Below are 13,530 nucleotides of genomic sequence, written 5' to 3' on the forward strand. Positions count from 1 at the left end.
ACTGTGAACTGTCTTTTGATGCTTTCTTTCCTGCAAAAGTCATCAAATTCTTCACTTGTATATTCTCCTCCATTATCTGTTCTGAAACACTTGATCTTATTTCCAGAATCAAGTTCCACCCGTGCTTTGAAGTTTTTGAAAGTTGAAAACACATCTGACTTCTTCTTAATAGGATACACCCAACATCTCCTGGAGTAGTCATCAATAAATGAGACAAAATATTTTGCTCCGCCTAGGGATGTAACCGGTGCTTGCCATACATCAGAGTGAACCAATTCTAGAACACTTTTGCCTCTAGAATTTGATGTGTTGAATTTCAACCGGTACTGCTTACTTGTTATGCAGTGCTCACACAAAGTAAGTGATACCTTTGTTAAGCCTGGAAGTAGTTTTTGCTCCACAAGGACTTTCATTCATTGTTCTGACATGTGTCCAAGTTTCTGATGCCATAGCATTGCAGAATATGAACTACATGAGGCAACAGAGGCTTCTGCTTCTAGCAAAGTTTCTTCTTTTAGCATGTACAAGTTTGCTGCTATCTTTTTGCCTTTCAGCACCACAAGCGCTCCACGGAACACCTTCATGATTCCTTTCTGTGTTTCAATCTTGTTAGCATTATTATCCAACAATCCGTAGGATAATAAATTTTTCTTCAGGCCTTTCACGTGCCGCACATCTCGAACAACTTTAATTGTTCCGTCATACATCTTCAATTTGATGGTTCCCACGCCAACGATCTCTAAGGCATGATCATTGCAACTATAAACAGATCCTCCTGAGACAGGTTCATAATGATGGAACCATTCTCTTCTTGAGGTCATGTGATATGTTGCTCCCGAATCAATGAGCCATATATCTGCAAATCGTTTTCTTCCTTCTACGGCGGTTGATGCTTCACAGCATAGAGCATCTCCATCATCTGAAGTGTTTGCGGTATTACCTTGTGGATTGGAGTTTTTATTTAGACTCCAACAATCCTTCTTCAAGTTACCCTTCTTTCCACAGTTGTAACACTTTAAATTCTTCTTGCTCCTCGACTTCGATCTACCATGTTTGTGACTGCTGCTTTGGCCACGTTATGTTGATCTTCCTCTCATCGTTGTCATCGTTGTCAACGCTTCTGCTTGTTGCAGATTTACTTGTCTGTCTTCCTTGTTCTTGCGCCGATTTTCTTCTTGTAGAACAGCAGCTGCAACATCATCGAAGACTAAACTGGTGACATTACTGTTTGTCAAGTTGATGATGAGTTGATCGTATGAATCCGGTAGACTTTGAAGTAGAAGTTCAGCACGTTCTTGTTCTCCTATTTTACAGCTTAAGGATGTAAGATGAGAAAATAAGGTGTTCAGTGAATTTAAGTGCTCTGTCACTGAAGTAGATTATGGCATACGGAGAGTGTACAATTTCCTTTTAAGGAAAATTTTATTGTGCAACGAAGTGGCCTCGTACAATTTGGTGAGATGATCCCATATCTCCTTAGTTGTCTTCTTCTCCTCGATGCTTGACAATACTTCATCTGCTAATGCTAGATGAAAGTTTGCCATAGCATTCCCATCCATCTCGTTCCATTTGATGTCATCTGCAAAATCCACCGGCCTTTCACTGATAGCCGCTAGACACCCGTCTTTTCTCAGGATGGCCTTCATCTTCAATTTCCACAATGAGAAATTTCTCCCATTGAATTTTTCAATATCAAATTTCGTTGCCATAGCTTCTATTACGGATAGCTCCCACTATTTCACTATCGTGAATAGTTCTCTAGAACCTCAAAGAATGGGTAATAACTTCTTACTTTCTTATGTTGGAGGATCCACCTTTTGGTGGCAACCACAAAGACAATAAGCAGATATTACACACTCAAATCTGGCTCGGATACCAATTGTTGCGTAAGACGGCTATCGGATAGAGCAAAATCGCAACTGATAATTTGAGAAAATAAAAATGAAGATAAAAGAGACACAAAATTTATGTGGAAAACCCCTAAAAATTTAGGGTAAAAACCACGAGCAACGGTAGAAGAATTTCACTATGAGAAAATAGGAATTACAACTTCTCTCTATCGACCAAGGAGAAAACAATGATAATTCTCTCTTGATAAAAAAAGGAGAAAAACAACTCTCAAGAAACTCTCTAAATTCTCTCTAGTATTGGAAGAAAGCTAGAATGCTTTTGGGATGGTTTTGAAGCTAAATGAGCTAGGATATTTATAGTTGAAACCTAAGGACTAATTTGTAAATACCCTAAAATTTAGTGACTAAATTGAATTATCCCATTTTTTATATTTTCAACAAAAGGGGCCATGCACCTTTCGGTGCATTAATTTAGGCACCTTTCGGTGCTAGTCAACAGTTTTTACCTTATTTTTTAACTATAGGTAAAATCTACAAATACTATATATAATTTAACATAAACCTAAATTAATAAATTTAACCAAAAAACTTATAAAAAAAGTATACGAAGCAATTTCAAAGTCTAAACTCTAAAATAACAATTCACAAATATATCAAACTAGTAAATTAATAGTAATTATTAATTAATAATATTCCATCTTTTTTATTATCTATTAATAAATTAGTAATTATTATTGAGACTCCTTTTTTTAAAGATAATTATTAAAACATTATAAAAAAATTAACTAAATGCTCGCGAATTTATCGAGTCAAGTTGGACCTCACTCAATTCAACTCTTTAAAGTAACGAGTCGAATTCGAATTCAAATCAAATTAACATAAATCAAATATTAATTAAACTTTAATCGAATCGAATTCAAGCAACTCATCAACTACTAAACTCAACTCATTGATATCCTGTTTCAATCTCTGGTGCCTTGAATAAAGATGGGGCAATGCTAATGGGAGAGTCTTCAATGACCATTTTTCATGCGAGACATGAAAGGAAAGGAGGTTAGTGGTAGTGGGAGATATCATCATATCAAATGATAGCAATCAATGACCAAAAAACATGTAAAATATGTGGGAAATGGATCCCACTAATCATACCCCCACCTCTCCCCAACAAGTGGAGGTGGTAGTGGCCGCTGACGGTGGCTAATCATAATGCATCATCAAAAGGTGGCAGCACAGCCTCCCCAACTTCTCCATTCAAGTTTCGGGTTGTCTCATTGTCTTTTCCTTTTTTTTTAAAAAAAAAAGTATTCTTTTATTGTAAGTGTGAAAGTGATTTTTGTTTTTAAGTTAATAGGTTTATTCTATACATCTAATCTTTCAAAAACATTAATAACAATAAAATTAGAAACAATAATTATAACAATTACTCCGTGAATTAAGAAGATAACATCCCATATAAATCAATTTTCAATCTTCTATTAATAATTATATTGAATTTAAAAGAATTATTCGAAAAGAACAAATAAACGTAAAATAACTTACAAAGATAATAGATAATCTTAATTACTAGAAAAATATTAATATTTAAGATCAGTTCAACATTATTCTTTTCTTATATGAATAAAAATTGAAAATTTAATTGTAATAACATCGTTATGCATACGCTAAATTTGAAAGAAATTGATACACGATCAAAAATAATAATTTACAAAGCAATATAAAGCACCATATACACATACGCATGAATCAGCTTTCATTTAAATAAACCTCTAAGGTTTATATAAAAGAGAAAACGTAAACAAAATTAAATTAAACAACATTAATTTAATTAAAAAAATAATTAAATGATGAGTTTATTGAATGATCTTAGTAGTTAAAAAGAGAGTATTATTTTTCTTTGAAGTCCTGAGTTTGAGCAACTACATCTACATAGAGTGTCTTATAAATGATTAAGAAAGATTATAAACATATACTACCTTGTAATAATATCAAACTATTAAAAAATAATTAAAATATCTTTTCTAAATAATAATTAATTGATATTATTATGATTAGTCATATTATGTTTTCATATTTTTATATAATTTTTAAATAAAATAATTAAAAATTTTATGATGATTAAACATATGTAATAAGATTTGTATGTAAACTTTTATCATTCGACCATAAATTATTAAGTAAATTTAAGTGTATATATATATATATATAATAAAATGCTTCATAAATTATTATGAAGTCATTCCCCCCCCCCCAAGAGAGTATTCAATCATACACTCTGAAATTCAATAGTAAAAACAAAAAGATTTAGCATAAAACAATATATTATACTGTAGAGAATCTAAGTTTAATGGAAGAGATAGCCATAAATCTTGAACATAAATATGAAAAGAATATATAAAACCCTTTTAACTCCGTAATTAAACCAATCGTATCAACACTAATCTTTCTGTTTTTTTAACAAGACAGAACAAACAGTACGTCAATCATGAAAATTTCCAAACATGCAGGCTCTCATGGCTTTGTAAATCAACGCCCGGAGCATAACTTACAGCTAAAGTTTGCTAAGGATAAAGTCAAACAATACACACAAAATGTTTTTGATGATGTTTATTTTATAATGAGAAACAGGAAAAGCAAAGGAAAAAGCACGCAAGAAAATGTCCAAAGATTACAACTCCTTTTGTTCCCGCTTTTTGCTCTTCTTTGTTCCTATGTTCTAATGGCGGGTTTTGACTCTTCAAGCCCCCAAAAAACCCCAAGTTGGCATACAAAGCAAAGCCAAACGTCAAGAAAACAGTAACGTTTAGTAGATTTTCTTAGTACATTAGAAGTTTGATAAATAAAAAAAATTAAGATTGTGGAGAAGAGAGAGAGAGAGAGTAGTACAAGAGGGATATAGATCAAGGGGTGATAGAGAGCAGTCTTACTTCTAAAAATTTTAAATTACCATATATTTTAAATATTTTCTAATATATTTTATTCTCCTATAATTTTATAAGTTCTTACTCCTTAAAATTCCTTAAAATTTAAAAAGTTGAACGTCAAATATAAAATTCTACGTACTGTGTACAAGAATGACCCACCAAAGAGGCCCAGTGATTTGGCCGATAGTAACCAATGGTTCATAAAAAATGGCCGAAGAAGTCAAGCAAACAACACATACATCTCTAAACTAGGATTCCCTCTTTGTCTCTCTCCCTTCATCTTTGTCTCTCCTGAAAGTTCACTCACTTTTCTCTGCCAATGGACAAGCAGCAACAGCAGCTGTTCTTATCAAAGAGCACCAGACAGCGTTGCAATGAATGGTACAAGTTTGATCTTTTACACTCAGGCAGCTACCTTGTTAACTGGTTTTTTTGTCAAGATTTTTGGTCGTCTTATCTTCAATCTACTAATGTTTTCCAAGTATTACCACTCTTAATTGTAGGATTTTTCGAGATGTTCCAAGTGATATCACAATAGAAGTAAATGGAATCACATTTGCTCTACACAAGGTAATTTGTTGCCTTAATTTCTTCACTTCCAGATTTTTTTCATATATATATATATATATAGTTGGTTCATATGTGTGTGTATGCAGTTTCCCCTCGTCTCACGGAGTGGGCGAATTCAGAGGCTAGTTGCAGAACATAGGGATTCCGATATGTTAAGAGTGGAGCTTGTTAACATACCTGGAGGTGCCGAGTCGTTCGAGTTGGCTGCAAAGTTCTGTTATGGCATTAACTTTGAGATAACATCCTTCAATGTGGCTCAGCTCTACTGTGTTTCCGATTACCTTGAAATGACCGAGGAGTTTTCGAAAGATAATCTTGGCTCTCGTACCGAAGAGTATCTCGAAAGTGTCGTCTGCAAGAACCTGGAGATGTGTGTTGAAGTTTTACAGCAGTGCGAGAGCCTGCTTCCTCTTGCAGATGAGTTGAAGATAGTTAGCCGTTGCATTGATGCGATCGCCTCAAAGGCTTGCGCTGAGCAGATTGCGTCGAGCTTCTCTCGTTTAGAATACAGCAGTTCGGGCAGACTTCATATGAGCAGGCAAGCGAAATGTGAGGGAGACTGGTGGATAGAAGATCTTTCTGTTATTCGGATTGATTTGTATGAAAGACTCATTACGGCTATGAAATGTCGCGGCGTCCGTCCCGAAAGCATTGGCGCATCCCTTGTGAATTTCGCACAAAAGGAGCTGACAAAGAAATGCAGCTTGTGGAATCCGTCAGGCCATACGAAGGTTGATTTGGTTTCGACTGATCATGAACAGCTTGTGGTCGAGACAATTGTTAGCCTTTTACCAGTTGAGAAACTTGCAGTGCCTATCAGTTTCCTATTCGGGCTCCTTAGAAGTGCAGTGATGCTTGATTGCTCTATTGCTTGTAGGCTCGATCTAGAGCGGCGGATCGGATCACAGTTGGATATCGCAACCCTTGACGACATTTTAATTCCATCTTTTCGACATGCAGTAGACAGTACCTTATTTGATGTCGATACAGTTCAAAGGATATTAGTGAACTTTTCACAGCAAGATGATAGTGAAGAAGATATGGATGATGCATCAGTTTTCGAATCCGATAGTCCTCGATCACCATCCCAAACTGCATTGTTTAAAGTTGCAATATTAGTGGATAATTATTTAGCTGAAATTGCTCCTGATGCAAACCTCAAGCTTGCAAAGTTCATGGCAGTTGCAGAGACATTACCCGAACATGCTCGGACTATCCACGATGGGCTATATCGAGCCATTGATATTTACCTGAAAGTATGCATGCTTATATTTTCCGATTTCGATAACCTTTACAGGCAACTCCCTAACTTTGTAATGAATGCATTTTCAGGCTCATCAAGGCTTATCAGATGAAGACAAGAAGAAGCTCTGCAAACTGATCGATTTCCAAAAGCTCTCACAAGAAGCTGGTGCACATGCTGCACAAAACGAACGACTTCCTATCCAATCCATAGTTCAAGTTCTTTATTTCGAGCAATTAAGGCTTCGAAACTCCTTGTGCTGCTCGTTTCCCGAGGATGACCCCAAGCCAGTGGTGCATCACCATTCTTGGAGAATCAACAGCGGAGCACTCAGTGCGGCAATGTCCCCAAGAGACAACTATGCATCTTTGAGGCGAGAAAACCGGGAGCTTAAACTCGAGCTTACTCGGATGCGGATGAGATTAAACGATCTGGAAAAAGATCATGTTTGCATGAGGAGAGATATGGTGAAGTCTCGTTCACATAAATTTATGAGATCTTTCTCAAAGAAAATTGGTAAACTAAGCTTGTTTGGACATAGCTCTTCAAGAGGATCAAGTTCCCCTTCAAGGCAGTCATACAGAACTGATTCTAAGGTGATTGAAAGAACATGTGCAAGCACTGATTAGATGTTTGAAACGGGTTCTTTTCCCTTTCTTTGTCGATAAAGGCCATGGTTTTCGGTGACCGTCTATGTTAATGTTTTTTGAACTTTTTTTTATCACGGTGGGGTCGTTGTTAATCCCCGGATGGTTGCCTTGATGCACTGATTTCAGAAGACTTTCCTCTCCTTCAATGGTTGCCAATCATTTAGTTCTTCAGAAAATACCTGTAAGAAACTGTCAAGGAAGAATATAATACATCCTGTTGTTTGTTCTCGTACTCTTTCAATCATGGCTGTAGAACCCGTTTTGTCAGTTAAATAATGCCAGTCTTTCGAGAAATGCTTGCAATACAGATAACTTGCATCATCTCTTTTCATGATTTTACACCCTGAAAGGCATACCATGGACATTCAAAGACGTTGGTATATTGATTTTGTACCCTAAGCTAAATGGAAGTACAAGGACTTGCCGAGAAACCATTTTCCGGGATTGACGTTTCCGGTCACTTTATCTCAAACAACTCGTAATCCGTATATGTCAAACCCAAGTAACTCAGCACAAAAGTCCTAATAAGGTCTAAAATTGAAATAAAGATTAAGACATAAATTTATATGCTACCATTAAATTCGGATGCTTTCGGCGGGAACTAGAACTATTTCAGACCTCCATGATGAGCACAATGTGGGAATTATGCCCACAACTAGCATTTGACATGAATTTTGCTCATAAACCAATGGACCAAAGTGCAGAACATGGTTGGTTTCAAAAGGACTTATTTCAAGGTTACCAAATGAGCAAGAAAATCAAGTTTTTCAAAAAAAAAATGAAACAATCTTAGATCGTACATCGAAAAGCCGGTACCGAGAACTGGTTGATGGACAAAGCAAGCACATATGCCACATTCCCAAAAAATTTAATCTAAGATAACCTTATTGTGAAGAACTTTTTCCAGCCATCTCTTGTGGTCTTGGTGCTTAAGCTGGAGATCTGGTATAGAAGCGGATGCCGAAGGCCAATCCCAAGATTAGGAAGGGAACGAGGAATTGGAGAAGCTTTACAACGAATTCCGTGGTCTTAACCTAATCATAGTGAGGCTGCTTCGGAGGAGTGTACTTTGTCTTGGTGGGGACGGTTGATGTATCAATGTCACCCACGTAAAACTCATCCAACATTGCTGTAGCACTGCTGCTATGACCAACATCCTCGAAATCATCGGTTGCATCATTCCCTGCCAGCCATACACCATGCCAATGTTATTTCCACCTTTCCGCAATAATTTGGACATCAGATTATACAAAAAAGGTAGAAAAAATAAAACATCTGTCGTGCCGGTTGCAGACAACAAGACTTCATCACCTCCGGGATGGTCCTCCAAGAATTTTGTTACATTGTATACCTGTTCGAACATAAGAAACGAGAAGGGGATCGAAAATCGGAATGGAACATAGAGCATGGTTCTAAATCAAAAGCTGAAAACTGCTTCATGTTACTACAAGTTCGGCACTGATTTATTATTGCAAGTCTGCAACCACCGGAAGTACAGTAGACAGTTCAAAAACTTGGCCGTGAAACGGAATGAAAAGTACATATCAAAACAATTTAAACATTCTTTACATGCCAAAGACCAACAAATACCCTGAAAATAGAGGGAAAATAAACAGAAAATGGTTGATCTCTTTTTATTAAAATCATCACCAACTACCAAAAGAACACAGTGCACATCATCCATCATGCAGAACTAAAAAAAAATTATTGAATTGAAGGGTGAAACAAAATCTAACGGCAAAACAGGGCGTATCAATGGTTCAAACCACAAGCTGTATTGAGGTGATTACAATGTGATATCTTCTCAAAAGTTTTCTTAGCCTATTTGACAAGTCGCACATACTTGCAAGACACAGCTGCTCAAACCCGGATTCTCAGCATTCTCTTTTACCAAAGATTGTAATATTGAATCTGAGTAATAGTTTATATAATTCATATAGGAAAGATAGACTATAAAGTAGCCTAAGCTTCTACAGATAAGTCATTTATGCAGTGAGTATAAGTGTCAGCCTTTAGGAGAGATCCGAATTTTCTTATCTTCCCCAAACCCATTAACATTCAAATCTTTTAACTTCAGGATTAAATTAAAATATCAAACTTTTGCATCTATAAACAAAAGAAAGCATTTTTTTTAACCGGAAAAAGAGAAAAACAAGCCCAGATTGGGTGGAGGGTAAACTAGAAATCCAAGAAAACGTACCGAAAACAAAAGGATGTACTACCTTGCCCCCAATGACAAGCCAGCAGTCTTTAGTATTGTTGTGTTGACTAACGTCTGCCGAGGTATAGGCCTTTCCTTCTCCACCCATTTTTCTCCCCTTGATTTTTTGCTTGTTTCGGGAGGAAGAGCAGGGATCTGCTGAACAAACTACAAGTTAATTGCTGCCGTCTTGTGGACCACGGACTTTAGTGTGTTGGGTTTTAAAACCCAAAAATTTAAAAAGTTACAAAATCGAGGCAAATCAATCTGATTCGAATAGTTTAATTTATGGTAAAATACGTGCTTAGATGCACAACTATATTTACAGTTCTGTTTTAGTAATTCAATTATTTTTTACTTCAAAATCATACCTAAATTTAGGTTTTGATCATCCGTCATTAAAAAATTAATGATAATACTGATGTGTCACCATAAGATAATGTCACATCACCATTAAAAAAAGTAAAAAACAATTGTTACGTCAATGAGTGATCAAAATGAAACCGGATGAATAAGTAAATGAGTAAATCGATGTAGTCAAATCATTTTTTTCTATAAACTTAATTAACAATATAAGTATGATATAATTTCTTGTTAGGAGAATAATTTTTGGAACTGTTGTTCATAGGTTTTTAACCTATTTAGGTAACTGAGTTTGAGGTTTTGTTAAACCATATTTTTTCTTCTTCTTTTATGTGGAAATTTAGATGATTTTCATAGATCAAAATGTGATTTTTCCATATCCATACCCCTCTGATATAGTTGAGTTATGCGCTAAGAGAACCAAAGCCTTCAAAGTAATCTATCTGAAACTGAAAATCTAAACATTCTGGCAAACTGTGATGATTTTCAAAGTTTTGAGCCCTAAATCTTAGCTTTTTGGTAATTTTTTTTATTAAACATAATTCCATATATTAGTATTATATTTCAAATTTAAACTAATGTTCTAAATTCATCAAAATTTATAAAGGATTGTGAGCTTTGATGGCTTAAAAGTGAACTAAATGGCCATGAAAATTTCCAAAAGAAGAATGTATTGTATTAATGTTTTTACTTTATTTGATAAGGAAATTCTTAAAAGAAAAATCTATATTTTAGTATATTTTTTATTTTATAAAAAAAATTATTTTTTAAATGAATATAAATTTTAAAAAAGTAAATAAATTTATTTCATCTGATAATTTTATAGAAATTATCGTTGTCTGTTAATAATATGATTTATAAATTTATGTATCTTTTTTATAGGTATATGTTGATATTTTGATATCAAATGAATTTTTTTTAAGGAATTTACTAATGGTATATGTGAGAACAAATTTGATTGGAGAAATTCGAAGAAAATAAATTTTGAAGTTGAGTTAAACCCTCAAAGTAGCTTACTTGAAGTTTCTGAACAAATTGTGACGATTCTCAAAGTTTTGAGCTCCAAATCTTAGGTTTTTGGTGATAAATTTTTATGAAATAGAATTCTATATTATAGTATTATATTTTTACTTTAAATCAATGTTTTGAAGTTATCAAAATTTCTAAAGGATTATGAGTTTTGATGGCTTAAATTGAACCAAGTGGTCATGAAAATTTTGAAAACATAGAATGCAAAATCTATGTTTTTAGTTGTTTTAATATTACTTTTAGCCAAAATTTGTTTTATTACATTATGTTTTATAATTTTCTGAATTTTGAAAAATTTAAATGTATTTTACAAAATTATAGAATTATTGTATATGTTTAATTGTTCGAGTTGTTATCACATAATTATAATATCTTAGAATTATATACACAAAGTCATAATTTTAAAATTATAATTTCTTAATAAAATTCTTATTTACAAATGGCTTGGCTTGTCCCTTCTTCCCATATGTAATGGGGTAAGGGGGAGATAAGATAGCAGGTTGCCCCCAACATTAGGTTGAGTTGGTCAACTTCCGTAGGAGACCCTCCGAATTATGAAATGCCCTCCATGAGACTCGATCCCACGACCTCAAAGTTAAAAACCTTATCCTCTACCAACTAAGCTGGATGGTCATTCTAGGAGATTTGTACAATTGTTGCTCAAGTTTCGATTTAACTTATCAAGAAAGTAACGTAATATTGTTTTTACTTTTAGTTCCCCAAAAAATTGGCCTCGAATGATTTACGTTATTATATTGTGTATAATTTTGACAATGTTTTATGAAATTTGGTCTGAATTGTCACATCAGTATTATAATAGTCAACGACGAAAAACATTGGTTAGAGGATCATATTGAATTTATTTTCTGAGTTGAAAGACTACATTGAATACAAAAATAAATTGAAGGCTACATTAAATTTCTTTTTAAAATTACAACGCCCTCGTATGCCTTTTTGCCTAAATGTATTCAAATATGTTTTGGTATGTAAAACATCTTTTGATGGCGCATTCTTGGTTTCCTCCGGAGTGGCGGCAGTGGGTATCCTTTGGGGATTATGGTAGTGGCTGACCAAGCCCATACGGTTCTGAATCTGGCTGACGCTAGTTTGGTGGAAGCTGGGGTGATTATTGGATTACACTAACCTTGGACCATCATTGAGATTTGAGAGTAATGCCGCAAACATTGTTCCAACTTTTGCTGCAACATGGATTGGATTTGTGGGTGCTTCATTTCCATCTCCAAAAAGCTTCACACTTGTTCATGTCTGTTTCAACCCACGTAATGCCAATGGCGCTGCACACACGTTTGCGCAGTGGGCTCTTTTTAATTTATCTCATCTGTATCTTCCATATGATATGCTTAGATTGCATTGTAAACATTGTAATAGCCCACTCAATTTTTGTTTATTGCATTTCCCCCGTTCACTTTCAAAAAGAAAAAAAAAGAACATCTTTTGAGAAATATATTTTTGTATTTAACGAGAGATGGAAGGTGAGGTGGTGGATGGGACAAGCATCTCTGAAAATTTAAAATTATTATAAATTTTAAGTTTGTTTTATGTTTTTTAATTAAAAATTTATTTTCGCCCCTAGAACTTTATAAATTCATCATCTTAAAATTTTAGAGCTCCACCCCTAATATAAAATCATACGTCCATCCTTGTATGTCACTATAATTTTCCTAAGTTTGAATAACCCTATTTTCATTCCTCCATTCTTCCTCTGAATGTCCCTATTAAAACTTTTACTCAAAGCCTCAAACCTAGTATGAAACTACGTTATTAACCTCCATTGATAATACATCTCCAACATCTACACTCGTTAAAGCATTAATTTCATTTTTAATAACCATTTTTTTCACTTAAGGATTGCTTTCAAAAAAGGAAGAATAAGATCCTACGAACAAATAGACGCAGAAGAAATGAAGTTGAGAAGGTTAACCTGGAATATGCCTCTTTGCTTGGTCACAAAGCTTGTTGCTTAAAGATCGCAGATCAACAAAAATGTTCACATTTTTTCAAGAAAAATACATTTATTGAGCTTCTTTGCTTTTAAGGATTTGAATAAGCATTCCTTTTTTTCCCATGTACTCGATTTACTAAAATATTATTTATCAATTGATGTAATAAAATGAGATTCACGTCTCTTAAATAAAAATCAAGAGTTCAATTATGTCAAATAAAATATCAAATGTTATAAATAATAATAGTAATTAATAACAAAATAGCTGAAAATTTAAACGGACGAATTATTTCTCTTTTTAAAACATATATAAATTATTTTATCTATTTTTCGGTGGAAAAACAAAAAATATAATTTAAAAAATTATACGGAAACTGTTATAACACTTCTACCCCATATATCATGTTTAATATTATCAAGTCTACATATTTGAATAAACTATAAAATAAACATCGATATTGACAAGTTGTTCAACCAAATCAAACATCCAAATGTACAAAAACACATAAGAGGATAATATTATACCCAGACATGATTTAATTAAAATAATCGCGTTCAGACTCAGCACACTTCACCCAAATATTGTATTTTTAATTTAAAAAGTAATATAATATAATGTAATTTTATATTAATATTAATATATTTTTATAATCAAATTTAAATTAAAATACATCTTAATTATATTCAACCAGAGTAAACGAATCACCCAAATCATGAACGGATCTAATTTAAAAGAATTAA

General features: G+C 33.9%; 2 protein-coding genes across 2 annotated transcripts; one reads left to right on the forward strand and one right to left on the reverse strand.

The window, feature by feature from the left end:
- The first annotated feature begins 4,927 nt into the window (after positions 1-4,927).
- LOC120153583 (BTB/POZ domain-containing protein At5g48800-like) lies at positions 4,928-7,454 on the forward strand. Its single transcript, XM_039165498.1, has 4 exons — positions 4,928-5,152; positions 5,275-5,341; positions 5,428-6,597; positions 6,674-7,454. Exons 1-4 carry the CDS (start codon positions 5,091-5,093, stop codon positions 7,211-7,213), a joined length of 1,839 nt encoding a protein of 612 aa, XP_039021429.1. The 5' UTR covers positions 4,928-5,090; the 3' UTR covers positions 7,214-7,454.
- Positions 7,455-8,051: 597 nt separating this feature from the next.
- LOC120153594 (cytochrome b5 reductase 4-like) lies at positions 8,052-9,623 on the reverse strand. The gene is made up of 2 exons (XM_039165513.1): positions 9,457-9,623; positions 8,052-8,585 (listed from the first exon to the last, which is right to left on the reverse strand). Exons 1-2 carry the CDS (start codon positions 9,541-9,543, stop codon positions 8,244-8,246), a joined length of 429 nt encoding a protein of 142 aa, XP_039021444.1. The 5' UTR covers positions 9,544-9,623; the 3' UTR covers positions 8,052-8,243.
- Between the last annotated feature and the right edge of the window lie 3,907 nt (positions 9,624-13,530).

Source organism: Hibiscus syriacus, unplaced genomic scaffold (genome assembly GCF_006381635.1).
Source record: "Hibiscus syriacus cultivar Baekdansim isolate YM2019G1 unplaced genomic scaffold, ASM638163v2 tig00111101_pilon, whole genome shotgun sequence".
Classification (NCBI taxonomy): Eukaryota; Viridiplantae; Streptophyta; class Magnoliopsida; order Malvales; family Malvaceae; genus Hibiscus; species Hibiscus syriacus.